The sequence below is a fragment of the Arvicanthis niloticus genome, chromosome 6 (genome assembly GCF_011762505.2).
Source record: "Arvicanthis niloticus isolate mArvNil1 chromosome 6, mArvNil1.pat.X, whole genome shotgun sequence".
NCBI classification, from domain to species: Eukaryota; Metazoa; Chordata; class Mammalia; order Rodentia; family Muridae; genus Arvicanthis; species Arvicanthis niloticus.
Genome location: NC_047663.1, coordinates 53,779,706 through 53,800,198, shown reverse-complemented (window position 1 = coordinate 53,800,198; position 20,493 = coordinate 53,779,706). Strand labels below are relative to the sequence as shown.

General features: G+C 44.1%; 1 protein-coding gene across 4 annotated transcripts in view; it reads left to right on the top strand.

Moving 5' to 3' along the window:
- Positions 1-20,493, top strand: part of Stx8 (syntaxin 8) — a 228,667-nt gene that overhangs the window by 47,893 nt on the left and 160,281 nt on the right. For 2 of the 4 annotated variants that reach the window (XM_034504309.2, XM_076936581.1), the window contains exon 6: positions 6,797-6,889. The exons of the other annotated variants lie outside the window; for them this stretch is intronic. In XM_034504309.2, coding sequence (XP_034360200.1) covers positions 6,797-6,889 — 93 coding nt within the window. The remainder of the gene's footprint in view (positions 1-6,796; positions 6,890-20,493) is intronic. 4 annotated transcript variants of the gene reach the window in all.

Below are 20,493 nucleotides of genomic sequence, written 5' to 3'. Positions count from 1 at the left end.
GTGTCTTTCTCAGTACTTCCAAGCTCTGAGTGACACTGGCAAGGACTTGGTGCAGTTGCCTTACAACACCACAGGGCTCTCTTCACTGCAGCACACCAGCTATTGACCCCTTTGGACCTCCGATTCACGATGCCCCCTGATTCCACCTGGGATTTCCAGCTCGTCACCTTGATGGGAGCATTCACAAAGCAGCAATCTGGGCAGACTCGGAGTATGGCTCCTTTGTCTCCCTCTCTCGGAGATCTGGCCTTGCAGCTGATGTATATTTCTTAAAATATGGATTTGAATATTTTGCCTGTTGTCTCCGCTCCTTGTTCATCCAGGCCAGAAGAAAATCTGGTCCCTGTCAGTCCATCCTGACCAGAAACAGGAGTCTAATTCTATTTTGGACTCTCTTCACAATGAAATTACCGAGTAAACAAAACACTGGCTCTCCTTGTCTTTAATTTTGCATACTTCACCCATTACCGCGTTTGACGGGAAGTGAGCAGATGAAAAGCAACCCAGCTCAACTCACAGCACAGTTCACACACAGCGCTGTGCTCTGAGCAGACATGGCTTCTGGGAGGACTGCCTAGCCCTTATACAAATGGGCTAGGCATTTCATTTTCATTTGCCAAGGAAAGCTGTTTTCAGCCAAGAAAAGTATTTCTGTCCCTGAGAATGTGATGCACTAGGAGTTGCTCAGGTTTTGTATGAGTCTATGCCCTGTATGCTTCTTAGTGGCATCTCTAAACCAGAGCATCTCTCCCACAGAGATTCCCACCCCTTGTCACCCTGCTGGGCTGCAGCTCTGGGTTTTGGGACAGGTGGACTGGCTTGTGTTTTGGGTCATTTTATTTTCCCGCTCTTTCTTGCTGTTGTGATTTGAAATGCTAGGTCCCTTGTAGTATTGCTATAATAGCAAGCTATTTATCAAGCCAAACACAAACATGGAAGTAGTCTTTACCCCAAATGCTTCATAGCTTTCCTGTGCTCCAGGAGCCTCTTGATGTGCTGTGGGTCTACTTTATCGCTGGGCCCTATACTAGATAAAGAAGAGTCAGAAAAAGCCATTTCTGGTTGCATTTTGGCCTTTGTCTTAGGGGTTTTACTGCTGTGAACAGACACTATGATCAAGGCAACTCATATAAGGACAACATTTAATTGGGGCTGGCTTACAGGTTCAGAGGGTCAGTCCATTATCATTAAGATGGGAGCATGGCAGCATCCAGGCAAGCATGGTGCAGGAAGAGCTGAGAGTTCCACATCTTCATCTAAAGGCTGCTAGGAGAAGACTGGCTTCCAGGCAGCTAGGTCTTAAAGCCCACACTCACAGTGACACACTTATTCCAACAAGGCTACACCTCTTGATAACACCACTCCCTGGGCCAAACATATACAAACCATCACAGCCTTTCTGTACTTAGTGTGGAGACTGAGAAATACTCTGGAAATTATCCCCTAATTATTGCTAGATCATAGACTTGAGGACAGTGAATACCGTTCTTGCTCAGCCTAGAAGCTGGGCCTCGTGACAGCCAGTTACCTAAGGTTAGCCCAATACTTAAGCAGTAGTTCGGGATGTACATAGACCTTAGTAGAGGTAACTGTGGTGATGACAGTAAGTTGGTCTCCTGAGGATCAGGATAGAGCAGAGGAAGGAGACAGTGGTCAGTGCAGGCTGCTGTACCCAAGTCAGACCATAGGACCTGAAGGGTGCTCCCTGCCCCCGATTTCTTAAGAGTATGTTGGTGAAGTTCCTAAGTCAGTATGGTCTCCATTATTTTGTAGCTGTTCTTTCTAGGTTTGAGCATTTGCTGTAGACTTCCTGGTCCCTCTGCCGGAGCCTGACCTCAGAGCCTTGTACATGCCCAGCAAGCGCTCTACAGCTGATTCAAATTTTCTAGCCTCTTCCTTTTTGTTGTTAACATGGTGATGAGCTTTTGCTATGCGAAATTTCAAACGTAGTAGAGTAACTTGTGTTCCTTTCCTCATCCTGCTTCAGTAATTATCGCCCCATAGCTAGTTTGGTTTTATGTGTGTGTTCCCAGATACCCACCTCCAGGATTGTGTATATGTATATATACATGTATGGGCACACAGACACATGCTTTTCACACATGTGGAGGTTAAAGGTCACTTTAGGTATTGTTCTCCAGGAACTGTCTACCTTTTTGCTCCTACTGGGACCTAATGCCTGCCAGGTAGCTAGACTCAGAGGTCTCCTGTCTCTGCTACCACGGTACTTGTGTTATAAGCACATGCCACAACACCTAGCTTTTACTGTGGACTCTCGGGACTGAACTCCGATCCTTATGCATATGCCCTGGGATTATTTTTATAGTGAACCCCAGACATTATGTCATTTTAATGGTGAATACTTCAGAATATTCTGTCTAAATACCATAAAATATGTTTATAACATATAAGGACGTTTAAAAAGATATGTTTCTTTTTAAAAGTAATGTATACATGTGTCTATCTGTGTGTGGTTATATGCACATGTGAATCCAGATACCCGTGGAGTCTAGAAGAGAGTGTCGGATCTTCTAGAGTTACAGGTGATTGTAAGCTATCCAGTGTGGGTGCTGGGAACTAAATTCAAGTCCTCCGTAAGAACAGCATTCACTCTTAACCTCTGAGCCATCTCTCTGTGCCCAGGACTGTTTTTTAAAAACTACAATGCAATTACCACTTCTGCCAAATTAGAAATAATTACTCAATCAAATAGCCAGGCAGTTCCCTATCTCTGATTTTTCTGTATTAGGTCCTCTAGACTGCTTGGTTTAGGGTATGAATGTAGCCCATCCATTGTCACTAATAGGTATATCTCTGAAGTGTCTTGACAGTATGAATGATCCTTTTCAAACTATTTTATTTTCCTGTGCACTGTCGTTGTTAAGCAGAATTGTTTACTCTGTGGTTTCCCCTTAGCTAGTTCTTGCAGTGCATTCCCCATAACTTGCTCAGCATATTCTGTGACCTAGATATTTTCTGTAAATTGGTAAGATTTAGTGACTTGCTTAGGATTGCTCTTGTTATTTTTGGCATAATACTTTCTGATGACTGTCCCTTTGTTTTTTATCTATTGCCACCAAACTGTCCTCCCGAAGCTGAGTGATTCGTATTTAGAGGATGGTTTTCCTGAATGTCTAAATATAGGAAGTATCCACACACCTAATGGTTCCACGGGGACTCTCAGAAATGACCGTGTTAGTGCTCCAACAATAAATTAGTACACATGTGGTGACATTACTCACATTGCTACAGTTTGAAGAGCAGAAGTTCAGTTTGGGTCTCCAGGGTCTCAGATCAAGGTGTCAGCTGACTACATTCCTTTCTGGAGGCCCAAGGGCAGAATCTGTTCCATTGCCTTGTCCAGCTTCTAGAAGATCCTCATTTCCTTGGCTCATAGCTCTGTCTTCAACATCAGCAACTGCATCTCATTAACTCTCTGTCATGGCTCCCCCTGACAGGCTGGGCAACCTCCGCTTCTCAGAGCTAATAGAATTGTATCGGGTCCACCGAGATTCTCCAGCCTCATCCCCTATCCTATACCTTTATCTTCACCACATCTGCAAAGTTGCCTTTTCCGTGAAAATAACATAGTTGCCGGTTCCAGGGATTAAGACTTGGACATCTTGGATGTGTTGGTGTGTGTGTGTGTGTGTGTCTGTGTCTGTCTGTCTGTCTGTCTGTCTGTGTGTCCCTGTGTCTCTGTGTATGTGTATATGTATGTGTTTATATCTGTGTGTGTATGTATGCACGTACACACGCATGCACATGCTTTATTTTTTCCATGGTGATCCTGTGTGTTAAAATCTTCACCAGTGTAAAGTTGAAGAATGACTCGGTCTGGTATGTTGCAAATGTCTCATTGTGAGACCATTACCAAGGCATTAAGCCTTGGACCCTGTGACAGAGTGAAGTAGATTATGGAGAATGAGCTGTTACAATGTCCCACTTCTGCTGTTTGTAAGCAGATTGTCTGCAGCGAGTCCTGACTTATTTCTGTTGGAAGTAGCCTTTTGTTTTGATTATTGCTAAATGGTGAAACCATTGCCTCTTAGAAAGGTCTGTTTGTAGCTCAGAGAAGCTCGGGTGATTGACATGATCATTTTGAACTGCCCAGCATCTTTTGCGTCTGGATTGTGGGATGAAAGTTGACTGTACCAGAGTTAACACACTGAGGAGATGCTCTAGTTGATGGCAATCACAGGAGTAGAATCACAATCACATCTCCTTTCTGATGTACACTAGGGAGAACTTTAGGAGATAACAAACCTGGGAGAAAAGTTTAGCATAGCAATTTCTCACCGATAATTTGTGTTCTGACTGAATGAAACAATGTTGGCGCTTCAGTGTCTTTTCCTAGCTGAGGATCTCAGAGGCTTTCCGCTGTCCATCCATTTTCCCATCCTTTCACAGTGCACTGATCCTCAGTCCATCTATGGATTATTCCTTGGGTGCATTTGGACTTTTGCTGTAGTGTAGACGTCCCTCTGCAGTGCGAGTTTGATGATAGATTTATCTTGGAGGCCATCCAGGAGGTTGCTACTAAGGACCAAGAGGACCTCATTATAAAGTGATTTTGCTGTAAAATGGCTCCTTGGAGTGGTCCCTAGACACGGCAGGCTGTTTATAGCCTTTAAAAAGTATGCTGTGTCAAAAAGTGTCACCAAGAGGTCCTTGCCTCACACTGTAAGTTTAAATAAATTCTAGGTGAATCAAAGGGCTAAGTGTAATGGTTTAATTTGTTAAAAAAGAGTTATACGAACCTCTAAGTAGATGTTAGTGAGTGAGTTAGTGAGGCTTTGTGGTTCTGCTTTCACAGATAAGCCATTCCATGAAGCAGTCATTTTAAAAAAGGAACATGAAGCTGCCACTGCCACTGGCAAATGGCCCTTGGGTGAAGTGTAGACCTTACCCCCACAGTCCCTGCTCAAGGCACATGGAGGCGAAGGAACAAGGCTCTTGCAGAGATGTTACCAAGATGACCCACCTTGAAGACACATTGACTTTTAAAGATAGGATCTTGAATAGCTTGAGTTTAACTCACCTTTTTAAAAAAAATTTTAATACATGAGAAGACAAAAAAAATCAGTTAAAACCATTTTTTGGTAATTCACACAACTTTTATATCTCTACATCTATATCTATATTTATACACACATACACACGTGCACACACACACGCGCGCATATACATATTCAGGAAAAGAGAAATTCACAGGCAAGGTTCAGTGTAGAAAGCTATCAACCAAACCAGAGACTGGAGCTACAAGGGATTGCCCAGTAAGAAGTTCCAAAAACTCACAAGAAGACAGCAGAAGTAATCAGATCTGGGATGCAGTCAGTAAACAGACTGAGATTGTCAGCCAGGAGCCCCGACCAGGGCTGAGCAGAGCTCAGCAGACAGTCTTGGGATTTTAGTTCCTGTCAGAGTGATGCTACTTCTTAGTATGCCAGGGTAAACCCTCATGATAAAGCACCTCACTGGTGCTCGCTTATCAAGCACCTAAGGAGATGTGTAGGGGGGAGTCCCTGACCTCTGGGTGCTGCTGTGCTTCGGAGGAATTGGCCATTGATTAAGGGAAGAGTAGGGAGTTGGGTGTGTATGCAGTGGGAGAGCACATGCTTTGCATAGACCAACCTGGGTTCACTTCCCAGGACCTGCACTCCAAAACAGAAACAGGCATCACTTCTTCCTGAGGGAGAGACACACACAGGGAAGAAGGCTGCAGCCAGGAAGTAAGACAGACCTGGTAGCTTAGTTACATTTTCTGTAGCTGTGATTAAAGCAACTTACCATGACAAAAGCAACTGAAGAGAGAAGGGGTTTGTTCCACTTCACAGTTGAAGGGAAGCTCCTTTGGAGTTTGAAGTACCTGGCTTCATCGTGCTCATGGCCTCACGGTGCCATGGCCTCACAGTGCTCATGCACAAGGAGCTTCCCTTCTTACATAGTCTGGGAGCCAGGCCCACGTTAAGGGTGAGTCTTCTAACCTCATGTAACCTAAGCAAGGGAATCTCATCTAGGCTTAACAGAGGCCTGTCTTCTAGGTGATTCTAGAAGAATCTATGAAATTAATAATCAGTTTTAAGCATCACACCTCGTGCAGAGGCAAAAAGCTCCAGGAAAAGTTCCAGAGTAGCCAAAAAGATAAACTGGGAGGCAGGAAGTTGATTTCAGCACAAGAGGTGTGTTTTAGGGAAGACCCTTGTAGAAGCAGTATTGCTTAGCTGCATATGTTCTTGTATGTGTTTCCTAGACTTAGTAAAAGTGGGTAGATTGAAGTCTTGAGGATTTCCTTCAGTGTGTTGAGCTTGCCTTCCATAGACTACATAGTGCTCAGGAGCTGCAGGTCCCTCCCGCTTCAGGTAGCCTTGCGCCAGAGATTGCCACCTCTATAAGATGTCCTCTGATTCCAACATGTGTGTACCTGTGTGTATGCATGCCCTGTTATTATTGATTTATACATGTTCTGTTTTGTATTATATTCTAAAGGGTTAAATGTCGGTGTTGCCAAATTTAATAAAATATCCATTTCATACATGAGTAATGAATTTATCAGGAAACATTTTGGTCTGAGACGTGAAGTAAGTATTAAAATTGTTCCAGTAATGCCACCAATGCCACTTTTGTTATATGTTGGATAGCGTCAGCTGTCTGGAGAGATCTCCCTCTGTGTTTGTACATGTGCGTGTGTGCATCTGTCTGTCTTCAATATGTGTGTATGTGTTTATGTATATTTATATTAGCTTTAAAGTGTTTTCCTTTAACTTTTAGTCAGTTGGTTTTGCTTTTCTTTCAGAACAGGACGCGGGTCTTGATGCCCTTTCCTCTATCATAAGTCGCCAAAAACAAATGGGCCAGGAAATTGGGAATGAACTGGATGAACAGAATGGTAAGAATGAGTCTGAGCTTGATCACATGTTCACTCAATCAGTTACGATTATGCGGCACAGAGGGTCTGCAGTCAGTAGTCTGCAGTGGCTTATTGCGCCTGTGGTGATTTGTGGACAGTTTACATTGCAATTTTCTAATACGGTATAAAGAAATGTCACTAAAACCTTTCCAGTCCTCAGTGACTGCTTTAATTAATTTTGATTTTTATAGCCCCGGTGGTCTTGAACTCACTATGTGGATCAGGTTAGCTTTGAATTTGCATTGTTCTCTTCTGTATCTGCTTCCCAAGTGCTGAGATTGTAGGCATGTACTGACCATAGCTGGCCCTACTATTTTGACAAATAACTTATGATCTATTTATGCCAAGAGCTTTTCTTCTCTGTGGAAGATGTGAAATTGCTCAGTGTTTGGTACCTTGATAAAAAGCATAAGAAAGCTGTGTTGGACCTCATCTCATCTCTGCATCCAGTGGAGTTTGCTCACCTTTCAGCATAAATGACCAGGTCATGGGGCAAAAACAGTTTGAAGATGTCTGTTCAGGCCTTGATGTGACAGAAGTGGTTTCAGAAGGACTTAGGACTTGAAGGCTTCTGTGCTTGGGTTATGTAGGGGGTGAGAACCTGACCAAGCGTAGCAGGAGCAGAGCAGGGTACATGCGGGAAACAACCAGCACTCTCACCTTGAGGGGTCCAGGCAGAGAAATCAAGAGGCCTCAGTGGTTTGTGAGTGACAACTGTAAGTCCAAATTAGATGCATCTCTAACCAGAGATGCCAATGAGAGGTCCAAATAGAGACATTGAGTCTGCAGTAGCATCTTAGAGAGAAGACAAGAAGTTGGAGACGCCACAGCATAGATGTGATGCCCTGCTCTTGTCCACAGCATGTTGTGTATTGTGCATGAGGATGGGAAGGTGATGTCGTCACTGCTTGCAATGAGGTTCAGAGGTGCAGCAAGACCTCTGAATGTCATATCTTTTATAAAAGGTGGAACTGAACTTGTTTTCTGACGTGGCTCCTTTTCTGTGGTACCAGCTTCCTCAGCAAGGAAGAAAGGGTACAGAGTAGGGGGGCAAAGAAGCTGCAAAAGGCTCTGAAGTTTCAGCTTGGGACAGTGCCATAATGGGGTGGCTTCTGAGGAAAGTTAGCATCATGTGTGGGTGTGTGTGGAAGTCCTGGTAGTGGATGGAGTCTCTCTCTGCAGGGAGGCTGCACTTGCCAAAACCTTGCAACAGGCACTCCCCTCCTTGATCCCGAGGAGGCATGTGGTCATTGTTCCCATGGTTTCAGTCCATTTCTCTATCATAGATAAGCAACTCCAGCTGCTGGGCATCTGTCACACCCAAATAGACACATAAGCAATGGAGTATCCTCTGTCTCTTCAGTCCTAAGGCAGCTTGCAAGAGTGTCACACTGAGGGGACAGTGTGTTCCTTCTCCTGCTACTGCTATGAATAGGCCACTTATTGATTTGTGTTTGATCCAGGCATTGCTCAGTCCCTTTACTGTGCGACAGTATTAGTAAAATAATAAGCTTTACCTAAAAAACTGGCTGGCTATTTGTTGTTTATTTTTTTATCTTAAGGAAATTTGCCTGTTTGGGGCAGAAAGGCTCTGGCCTGAACTGATGAACATGTCTTTCTGTGGCGTATGCAGGCCACAGTGTCTATGGGTATGTGACTGAGGATGAAAGATGCATGGTTTTGTGTGGGACTTACTACATTCTCAGGTAGATTTACCACGTTTCCCAGCACAAGCAAGCTACCAGCATGCCTTTGTCTTTGGTTTAGTGACTATCAGACTTTGCTGCAAATTAGAATTCCTTGTGGAGCTTTAACACTCCTCAAAGCCTAGGCTGTGTCTGCATTAGCGCCCGATTACTGTTACAATATTATCACAAAAGTAGAGGCTTAAAATAACACAGACACAGTGTCTTACGGTTCAGTAGCATACAAGTCTGACTTGAGTCTTGCTGGGTGAAAACCAATATATCAACAAGAGATCAACATTCCTTTCTGAAGGCTCTAGGGATGGATTGGTTTCCTTGCCTTTTCCAGCTTCTAGTGGCCACCCACATTCCTTGGCTTACGGTCCCTTCCGTGTTCTAAGCCAACAACAATACTCTATCCCCAACTGCTTCTAGTGCTGCCTTCCCTGCCACATTTGAGGACCCTTGTGCTTAAGTTGTACCCACCCAGATAGCTGGGGAAACTCCCCTTAAGGCCAGCCTATTGGAAGGTTCACTTTCACCTGCAGCCTTGATGAGAGGTTCTGTTGTCTACCATAGAACTTTACGTCACATAAATCTGAATGTCAGGTGGAGAGCAGGTTGATTGTGGCAGGCTGCCACACCTGTGCCAGCTGCACTGAGAGAATGGAGTTAGTACTGCAATGTCACACTGCTGCCCATATGCTCACATGACACACGTACAGAACTTTCACAGTTACATGTGTCACACAGAGGTTACAGTCACTGACAGCGCTTTCTCTCTGTATCACATAGTTTACCCCACATCTTTGCATCCCCCCTACTTCACCCCCACCTCATCACCATCCCACACTCAGATGGATGCATGTGTATCTAGACAAACACAGAGTACTTTTCCATGTGCTGCCAACATAATCTGGGTTTCTCTGTGGTGACCTCCCAGGGAGCCAACAGTTATTTACATGGGTGGTTTTCTGATGTGTGTTTTCTCCTCTGAGATAGAGCAGACTCAGCCATTTTCTCTCACAAGAACTGACATTCTCAGGATGAAAACAATACAAAATCCCACCCTGACAGGATTTCAGTCAGCCTCCATTTCTTTTGCTAAACTGAACCAAGGCTGGAGGTATCTCTAGGTGGATCAGGCCTGCAGCTCACTGGGATCTGTACTATGACTCATGTGTGTCAGAGAAATCAGGGCCATGGACACAGGTGTTTTGTTGTAAATATCTCCATATGATTTATAGAGCCACAGAATCATTGTTTTGATTTTCCTTAGAGAAGCAATAGGCTAGGATGATGACCAGCCAGACTGTTTTGGAGACAAGGGTCAAACCTTACTAATAAATGCACTGTACTTAAAACATAACCACAGAACCAAAGGATCAAATTATCTTCAATTTGGGAAGTCCATTTTTATCCTTACCATAGAGAATGAAGAGCATCTGGCCAATGCCAGTGACTTGCTCATGTGCAATGACCAGACCTAATAAAGGAAAGAGTAGCAGGGAAGGGGAAATCCCAGTGATGGGAACCTGTATGTCACTGGTTTGTTGTATGTAGGGAATGGGAGAGCAGGGTGACAGAGAAGGCCACTTGTCTTCCTAACACCAATTCTGGGGGCAAGGAAACTGACAGGTCCTTCCTTCAGAGGACTAGAAATGAGATTGTTCATTGAAGGACATGATGCCCTCAGAACCTTACACTTAAATGGGTCAGCACTTACTGATTGGTTAGAATTCCTGGCTGAATTTTCACTGTAAAAAGTGAGAATTAAACTGTGTAGTTCCCTCCCCCAAACCCTGCAAGACAGGCACAGCTCCATCACTGAAATGTTGCCTTATAGGGGCAAAAGGGACTTTACAGGTGTGTCAACTTGAGTCAGTCAGGACAGGAAGAGTATATGCTATTATGCAGGTAGACCCTAAATGCAGTTACAAGTATCCATATAAGACAGAGGCAGGGCTGGGCATGTAGCAGGCAGTAGGCCCTAAATTCTACGTCTAGTACCACCAAAAGAAAAGGTGAGGCTGCAGGTTTGAGGCAGGGAAGATTTGACATGCAATGTCTGAGACAAGATGGTATCTGAAGAGAGCTGAAGGGGCTACAAAGAAAGTGATACAAAGAGGCTCTGTAAGCTGGGAAATGCAGAAAATGGTCTCCCCTCAAAAGTCTGCAGGAAAATCTTGACTTCAAAACTAGTGAAACTGATCTAAGCCTCAGTCTCTACTACTGTTGGAGCAGCAGTGGGAAACGAATTTGCATAATACCATGTCAGTTGCCACATAATTCAGATCAGCCATGTTTACACGATAACATTTGTGTTTAGCTGTAAGTCAGCACTGTCTGACCCTTTGAGATGACTTCTTTCTTTAAAACAAGACACAACTTTTTTTTCAGATTATTTTGAGTGTTTTGAATGCATGCATATATATGTACCACATGTGTGTCTCTCGCTCATGGAGGTCAGAATGTGGTATTAGATTCCCAGGATCTGGTGTTAAGGATGCTTATGAGCCAACATGTGGGTGATGGGAACTGAGCCTGGGTTCTCTGCAAGAGCAATCAGTTCTCTCAACCCTGAGTTATCTCTCTAGCTTCTTAGTCTGATTTCTTTAAAGGATGATTTACAGGAGGAAGTTGTTCAAGTCAAGTACCAGAAGTTCCGAAATCTCTTTAGGTGTTTCTTCATGCATTGATTGTAGTTCGTCTTGTTCTGGTAAGGTATATAAGAAGTGGAACCTCTTCTATCCAGTGTTAGTTTTTAAAAAATAGATTTATTTTGTGCATATGATTACATTTACATAGATGTATCACATGCAGGAGCCTGTGGAGGACAGAAGAGGCCTTGGGTCCTCTAGAACAGAGTTATGGACAATTGTAAGCCATTGTTAGAGGACAGAAGAGGCATCAGGTCCTCTAGAACAGAGTTATGGATGATTGTAAGCCATTTGTGTAGGTGCTGGGAACTGAATCCAGGTTTTCTGGAAGAGTAGACAGTGTTCTTAACCACTGAATCATCTCCCCAGTCCTAGTGTCAGATCCTTCCAAAGTTTGTCAGTCAAGTTTCTTTATGGTCACTTGTAGAGAAACCCCTCCCATTCTCCCAGGCTACAGATTTCTTTCTTGTGCTAGAGCTAAAACTTATGAGTGTTGGAAGCTAGAGATTGTATACAGTGTAAAATTTACCTATTCTGTTAGCCTGTATAAGCTAGAAGAAGAAGAAAAGCCAACTGATGACAGAAAAAGTGTGGGCTGGCGGGGTAAATCAGAAGGCAAGACGCTTGCAGGCCAGAAACAACCTTCTGTTAGTCCCTGGATCCCACAAGGTGGCAGGAGAGAACTGACTTTAGGGAGTGTCCTTTGACCTCCATACATGTGGCATCATGTGTGCAGGGTTTTATGTATATTTATTTGATTTGGCTTATTAATTATATTCTCATGATATATATCTTTCTAAAATGTGAAGTGTTATCCTCAGAGAGATGTAAATAAAATGTCCTTCAGTGTTTCTGAATAGCAACTTCCTGTTGGTTCTATCAATTCTTTTTTAAAAAGTTTGAGGGAAGGTTAACACACACACACACACACAAACACACACACACACAACTTAGCTTTGTGGGTATCTCTATCATTGGTACATTTTACTTTAGGCTCTCCAGCTAATAGTGTCACTCCGTAGACTTGACTTTTGGTTACCTTTACCTAGTAACTAGTTCTCAAACTTTGTGGTTTAGGACCCTTTATATTCTTAAAAATTATTGAGAAATCCTGAAAGTTTTTTTTTCCTATTTCTTTTGCTACTGCATTTAAAATTACAAGACATGTAAAAATTATTAAGTTTACATGTAAAATGTAAATTTAATAAATATAAGTTTCAAATTAATAAGCATATCTGTTGATACAAACAAACTTATGACAAGTAAGTTTTTCAAAGACATTTGTGGAATCACATTGCCCTATAGTCTTATAACCGTTTGTGTTTGGAGTGGTAAAGCTGGCTGGATTCTTGTATGTGTTTCTGAATTTGGCTCATTGTAGCGCATCCTTTTGGATGTTGTAAATGAAGTACATTTCGCATAGAAATGTAGTTGGAAAAGGCATTTTAAAAATCTTTCCAAATAGAAAGTTTTTGTTTTTCTGTATGATGGCAAAACATAACAGGTAGTTTCTAGAAGGTTTGCCACAGTTCTCCTGGCTTCTTGTTGAAACACACCCTGCTGGACACTATACTAGGAAGTAAGAGAGCTCTGGAGCATTTGTCCCTGTCATTATATGCTCTGCCCTAAAAGTGACAAGTCAATTTGTTCCCTGCCTCACTGGCCACACCGATTAGCTGCCCCACGGAGCCACGGGGAAGTATAGCCCACCATATACCACAGCAGTTATATTCCATAGTGTCGAGACTCTTGGACTTGCGAGTGAGGTAGCTGGTGTTCAGTGTCTGTTCGCATATCTCAAGAGGATTCTTAGGACCTGTTTCACTGTGTTAAGAACATGAAGCAGGTCAATGTGTGGTGCCCACACTGGAAGCAGTCTACAGGGAGCCTCCACTGCTTCTTACCTCCAAGGTCTTTGGTTAAAAGAGCATAGACCAGTGGACCTCCTCATTCCCTTTTTTTTTTTTTTTTTTTTTTTTTTTTAAGAATTTATTTATTTATTTTATGTAAGTACGCTGTAGCTGTCTTCAGACACCCATATGAGGGCATCAGATCTCATTATGGATGGTTGTGAGCCACCATGTGGTTGCTGGGATTTGAACTCATGACCTCTGGAAGAGCAGTCAATGCTCTTAACCACTGAGCCATCTCACCAGCCCCTCATTCCCTTTTCTAAAGACTGTCACACCACTCGGCCTCCTGAGTATTTGGCACTCCAGGTGCAGGCTGCCATACCTACGAGGAAGGTACTGCTGTCCTCTGTTAATAAGTATAACTACAGCTGGGTGCTGCACGCCTTTAATCCCAGCACTCGGGAGACAGAGGCAGGTGGATCTCTGAGTTCAAGGGCAGCCAGGGCTACACAGAGAAACCCTGTCTGGAAATACAAAACAAAACAAAAAGAATAACAACAGTCTTAGTTCCTGTTCTCAACTGGCTTTAATTAATGATTCTATAACAGGGGCAGGGTGTTCTGGTTGAAGAACTGGGCTACAACATGGACAGGCCGCATTTGTGGCTGGATAGAGGATAAGAGTGAGGTCAGAGCAATTGCATGGCTGGCCTTGTTTGAGGCAGGTGTCTGCTTGGAGTGACTAAAGCTCAGCTCCTGTGACTAAACATCTGTGCCCTGTGCTTTCTTACACATTCACTTTACTTGAATGACTGTGTTGATTTGGTCTCTTGTTCAAATCAATGGCCTTCTATAAATCGTATTTCACGTACAGAAATGTTAGGTGAAACAGTTTCTCTAAAACAGTCCTTCAGTTCTTAGCCAGGTTTGGAAACAACCAAGGGATTCTAATCCTTGCCAGTGGTGTCTAGAAGCCTCCTGGTCCTGAGATAGCTCAGCCAGATGGGGCCCTTAACGCCAAGTGTGTGCATACCCATGAAGGGCCAGGGCATGAGTGAGGCTGGCCTTCCTATGCCTATGAGCAGATGGAAGCGGGCCTTCCAGATAAATCTAGAAGCTGGGAAATGGCAGTTTTATGAGAATACTAATTTCTTCCGTCCCCACCCAAGAGTAGGATACTCAAGTCAGACCACCCACCTTGGTCCACAGCACTTTTAACATGCATACCTAAGTTTGTATTTTTTTTCTTAAAAAGTCTAAAGCAAATAAGTATCTCTGAATAAATCAAGCTTAGACATTTTTCAGCTTCACTTCAGAGTCCTCATTTTTTATATTGTTTTCAACAAAAGCCCCACTTTATCTGGGCCAGTGTTTTATGTGTATTTACTAATGTCTTTCTCCTCATCCATTGCTCTTCTAATTGGGGTGTTTGTGTGTGTGTGTGTGTGTGTAGGTGTCTGTCTGTCTGTGCCACTGCGTTTTCGGGATGGTAGTGCTGTGGTTTTCAACATTAAAAAGCTTTAATGTTTGTGGTTGCTTTTTTCTACAGAGTATGCTTTTCTGGTTGTGAGACCTTTTGAAAACCTTTGAATGTTACTAACTTATTTTTCTTCTCTTCCTTTTATCATTCCTGCTTTTCCTTGGCAAGTTTTGGGTTGCTCACCTCAGACTTTTTTTTTCCATGCTGCTGTGGGCTGAATTATGCCTTGCCCCATTCATGCATTGGTGTTCTGACAGCCTACCCCCAAGAATGTCACTGTATTTGGAAAGAGGCTTTTTAAAGGGGTAATTAAGTTAGAATGAGGTCACTCGGCTGGGCCCTAATCCAGTGTGACTAGTGTCCTTTGTAAGGTGAAGAAACTGGAACAAGACACATATGGAGAGAGACCATGGGAAGACACGAGGGAGACACACCATGAAGGGCCTTAAAAACCAGCCTTCTGATGACAACTTGATCTCTGGCTGTAGTCTCTGGTCTCATGAGAAAAGATGGTTGTTTTAGGCACACAAGTTTATAGTAATCTCAATCCCTGCCCCTATGATTTTCCATACGTATCTGCTCATCTTCTATCAGCACTTTATGTTTATAAACAGAGGACCATGCTGACATGTCTAGCCATCTCGGGTGGGCTTTTAAAATGGTGGCAGATGGGGTTACCTAGAAGGCTTCTTTCTTGCCTGGGACAACGTGCCATGAATCTACAAGTACTTAGGTTGTACACGAGCAGACTTCTCATGGGGTAAGTGAAAAGAGCACGCAAGCAGTCAGGACCATAGAAGTGATGGCATTAGAACTTTAATCTGGTGGGAAATGCCACGAATTTTACCTAGGGTGACATGACTTCTTCATTGACCTCGTATTACCCTGTAGCTATCTCAGAGTCTGACTCATTTCCTTGCCTGGACACCAGCTCTCATGGGCCTTCTTTCACAGCAGTCCTTCCTCTCCAGAGAGAGCTGTCCAAGGCTTGCAGCTGGAAGTAAACCCTGGAGGCTGCAGCCCACACAGGGCAGGGCTCAGGGTAGTCGGGCCCAGCTGCTCCATAGACAACTCTGCACACAGGCCTGATTCCTGCCTCACAGCCACTTTCTTTGTAGAACATTCTGTGGCTGCCATTGACTCCGAGCTTGGCGGGTCTCCAGTGTTCTCTAGTTAGGAAGAAAGAGCTTCTCTCTGTAACCGTGTGTGTGTGTGTGTGTGTGTGTGTGTGTGTGTGTGTGTGTGTGTGTGTGTGTGTTTCAAGTTGGAGTTTCCCTCCATTGTGGTTTCTCAATACAGCCCAGGTCTTGTCTTTAAGCAAGCGAATCTTCTGAAGGACTTGTTCATTGGTAGCACTCCTCTGTGTCTCCACTGCCACTGTGGAGCCTTTCTTAGAGAAGAAGGATCATCTCTGCAGCGTGGTTGTGCTCTCTGGAAGGAAGGGGGCAATAAGCACGCCAAACTCTACTGTCTAGAACTCAAGACGTGTTTTTGTGAGTTAACAGGAGCTATATAAATTATTTTACCAAAACAGCTGGGTCTCTGGAGGCTTTGATAGAACAGATGTTTCATATGGTGTCTGTGGAAGTTGTTTGCTTGACTTTCTGTGAGTGGCACCCCAACTTATCACCTGATGTCTTCATAGCTGAATTTCCCTAAAGTAATACAGTTAGGGAGATGGGGAAAGGCAATTCTGTTCCTTGTATTTGTGACTATTTTTGTCTACAGGAAGAAGCTAGTTAATGGAGTGGGAGTGAATGGGGGAACAGGAAAGACAGTCTGTCATTCCAACAGTTGTCTGACTCTTCCTGGGCATCCAGCAGTTCTGATGCTCCACAGGTCTACAGGCTCAGAGCCTGAGACCATCCCAGTTTACATACAACTATAAATCCTAGATGTCCCTGAGCACTTCTGTCTGCTTGCCTACAAATTCCCATGACTCTTCTTCTGAGTTTGTTACTTTATGAGAACATTCACAGAACTCAGGAAAGTGGCATACTTATAGGGTTCTATTGTAGCAGTTGCCACTCTGGAATAGCCAAATAGAGAAATGAATGGGGCAAGGTATCAGCAGGAGGTGGTGTAGAGTCTCCATGCCCTTCCACATAGGCCATGCTCAGAACACATCCATGTGTTCCCTGACCTCCAAGCTGCCAGGACCTTTTTGGAGGCTTCAGTACTTGATTGATCAGTGGCCATGGAACGACCAGCCCCCTTCTCCACCATTAAAGGTGACATTAGACCTGAAACTTTCAGTGCTCTAATCATGCATAGAGCTAGTCTTCCCCTCAAATTATTTAAAGGTCTACTAGGAGTCATCCCATTAGCACAAATCTAAAAGCATTTCTTACGGATAACAAAAACTACTCTTGTCAGGAAATTCCAAGGTTTTTGATGCTCTTGCTAAGAACCAGGGCTAGAGATGAATACCATACCTTTTTGTCTTTACAGCACAGCTAGGAGTCAGTGTCTGTGAGTCTGTTGAGTATGCAGAAATGATTGCTTGGAGTAGGTGTGGTCCTTGTCACGTGGCTTTGCTGCTGCTTTAGTGCTGCTGCTGAGCTGGGACCATTGAGCCACAGGGACTTTGCCTTTTCTAGACTGTGCCTTCTTCATTTCTTTCTGGGCCCATATGTTGGTTTTGACCCTGGCACTGTAGCCAGTTTGCCATGTAACTAGTGAGGCAAATGTTTTCTAAGTGAACAGCTCTGGGCATATTAGTCAAAGACAAGAACATTGATGCTCAGGCCTTGGGACAGCTGGAGTAGGTGACTTGTCGGCCTTCCTTTCCCATGGGTTTCCCCCAAAGTTCCTATTTGATTTCTAAAAAGGAAGAGGCAGCCACAGTTCTCCAACTGTAGCAGCTGAACCAAAGAATGCACTCAGCACAGCACAGCAAACAGAAAGGATCCAGTAGCACCACGGATACCAAGAACAGGTCATCCTGAGCTCCCCACCTACCACTCTGCTCAGTGGTTTCCTTCCTCAGTGCTTTTGTAGGAAGGGAGGCCTGAAGCTGAGTTGGAGCCTTCGCCAAGTTTTCCTTCTCACCATGGTGTATTTGTAACCCCCATGTCTGTGCAGGTGGCACTTTTGCAGTCTTGAGTGATTGTAAGGTGACAAAGAGTTAGAGTCATTCCTGACATGTTCTAAGGTCGGGCATGGTGACGCACTACATTTTTCCTTCCTCTTTCCTGCCAAGATGCCCGAAGGTTGGAGATTCTGGCCCTGAGTCCCGTTGCAAGGTTTTGTGATGACTAACAGTAATTGCCAACTTAGCAGGATCCACACAATCACAGAATCTGGGAGATGATCTCTGGATGTGTTGGGGAGTTTTTAAATGAAGTTGACTTAGGTGGGAAGACCTAAATACCTGTGACATTACTCACCAGGCTGGAGTCCCAGAAGAAAGGATGAAGCAAGCTGAGCATTGGTGCTCACCACTTTCCTCCTGGCTGCGGATACCGTGTGACCAGCTCCCGTAAGCTCTGGCTGCTTGCTTCCCCCACCATGGCAGCCTGAGAGCCATAATCAGCCCTCCCCCTTTAATTTGTTTCTTGTAAGGTATTTGTGGGAGTAATGGCACAAGTAGCTAACAGATTTTAGGCCTAACTTTGACTCTTCTTACTGGCCCAGGCTTAGGGAAGTCACCAAACACTTTTGAACCTTGTTTTTCTTTTGAAATACAAAGAAAATAGAAGCACTGTAATGAGTTGCTTTGGGGACAAAATACTGCAGCTTTCATGAGATCTGGACATATAGGTCACATGTTTCCCTTAGGAACATTGGCCCAGTGCTCACTAAGTGAGTGTTTGCCACCACAAACAGTGAGAGTGCACTGGGTATGCTCATGGTTATTAGTTATCATGTGAGAGGATACATAACAGAATCAGCCAAGGCCAGGCTCAGGAGTAAATTCCAAGGGCACCCAGGGGCAGCCTTCCAAGGACACTGAGCCTGTAAAGTCACACATGATGTGCTTAATCCCGCCAAAATGAGTTGTGACAATGTGTATGAAATGTTGCTAATCAGGGAATCTCATTAGAGATGGGTTTATCGAGGCACCTATTGCATGGTATGTTACCTCCTCCATGGCTGGTATCCAAGTTCCAGGCACGCAGAAGGAAAACAGGTGTTCAGCCTAAGCCACATTGTTTGTGCAGTCCAGACACCTTAAACCACACTTATCAGTTAACAGTTCAACTTTCCTCACATCCAAGCTCCAAGATACCTGCCAAGGACAAGCCTCAGAAGGGCACAGAGGCACACAGCTCGATCTTCTGTGCACAGGCCCACTGCACGTATGCTTTACTTGAATTTACAGTGATGGGATTAACAGTGTGTACCACCACCACCACCTGGCAAGGCATCGTATCTTGTCTAACCATTTCAGGCAGTCATTTGGAAACCAAATTGACAGCACTGGTGAATAGTTCTGTTGACCATTTTTAAAGTTTGAAATATGTAAACAGTTTTAAAACGGTGTTTATTACGTACTGAGAATTTGTTCTCTCAGCATCTCAGCTTCATTCCTGTCATTACAGGGACGGAAGTTCCCTTGTATCCCCCATCAGTGGGATAATCAGGAAAGCTTCTTGTTTAGTCATCTTGATCGGTGGCCCCATTAACTTTGGAAATCGAGTTTCCTTATCTCAGCACCAAGGTGGTGGTGGTGGGGAAGTAGGAAAAGTAATAGTTCCCGGAAGGCTTGTTGAGGAGTAAGTGAGGCGGTACTTAACACAGTGCGTGCACATAGCAAGTGCTTAATAGATGTTCACTTTTACTGCTGTCATGATATCTCTTGTTCCATGTTCAGCTAGGCTGAGATCTATTTATCACTGAGCCATTGGGCCACACTGATGTTCTTCTGGTTGCAGGTGTGTGGCACCAAGGTCTTGCCATGTCTATCACTGGAAGCAGCATGGGGTTGTAATATGAGTTATACCTCTGAGGCTAAACTGTCCACTTCCTCCTGTCCTCCCAGTCATACAGAGTACCTAAAGAGCTAGCATGTGTCTCCCCGTGCTGTTAGCCATCCTCACAGTCAAATCTTATATCTTCTCAGCAGCCTAAGTACCCTTTGTCCTGGAAGTATACACTGAATATCCCTTATCTCAAATGCTTAAGATAAGTATTTTAAATTTGGGAATATTGACATTATGTAATGAGATATCTTGAGGTTGCAAACCCAGTCAAAACACAAAACTCACTTGAGTTTTCTGTACACCTTGTATATGTATCTGGAAAGTCATTTTATGCAATATATTTGTGTATCTATGTTTTTAAGTTTTTATTTTATTTATCTATTTGTATATATTTTTTGCAGGTGGACTTTATTAGCATTCAAGAGAGTAGGGCTCCCTAAAGCCCTCTCCTCCTCTTGAGGGTGTCTGGGAAGGAGACTGTGAGGGGAGCTGCTCAGGCTTGGGGGCTGAGTTGGGACAGAGATTCTCAGCAGCTGAGGGCCACTCTCTCTCTTCCTCTCTGATCTTGCTGGGGTGGGTAGTCCAGGGCTTCTTACTCCTTGAAGGCCATGTAGGCCATGGGGTCCACCACCCTGCTTCTGTGGCCTTATTCTTTATCATACCCAGAAATGATCTTTACAAAGTTGTTGAGAGCAGTGTTAGCCCCAGTGTCAAAGTTGGAAGAGTGGGCATCCCCGCTAAAGTGGCATAGGGCAGTCTGGTCCTCAGTATAGTCCCGGATTCCCCTTAGTGGGCCCTCCAATGCCTGCTTCACCATCTTATTGCTATCATAGTACTTAGCAGCAGCTTTCTTCAGGCACCATGTCAGATTCATGACTGACACACTGGGGAGTAGGAACATTGAGCTTCCCATTCAGCTCTGGGATGACCTTGCCCCCCACCCCCAGCCTTGGCAGTGCCAGTGGATACAGGAAAGACATT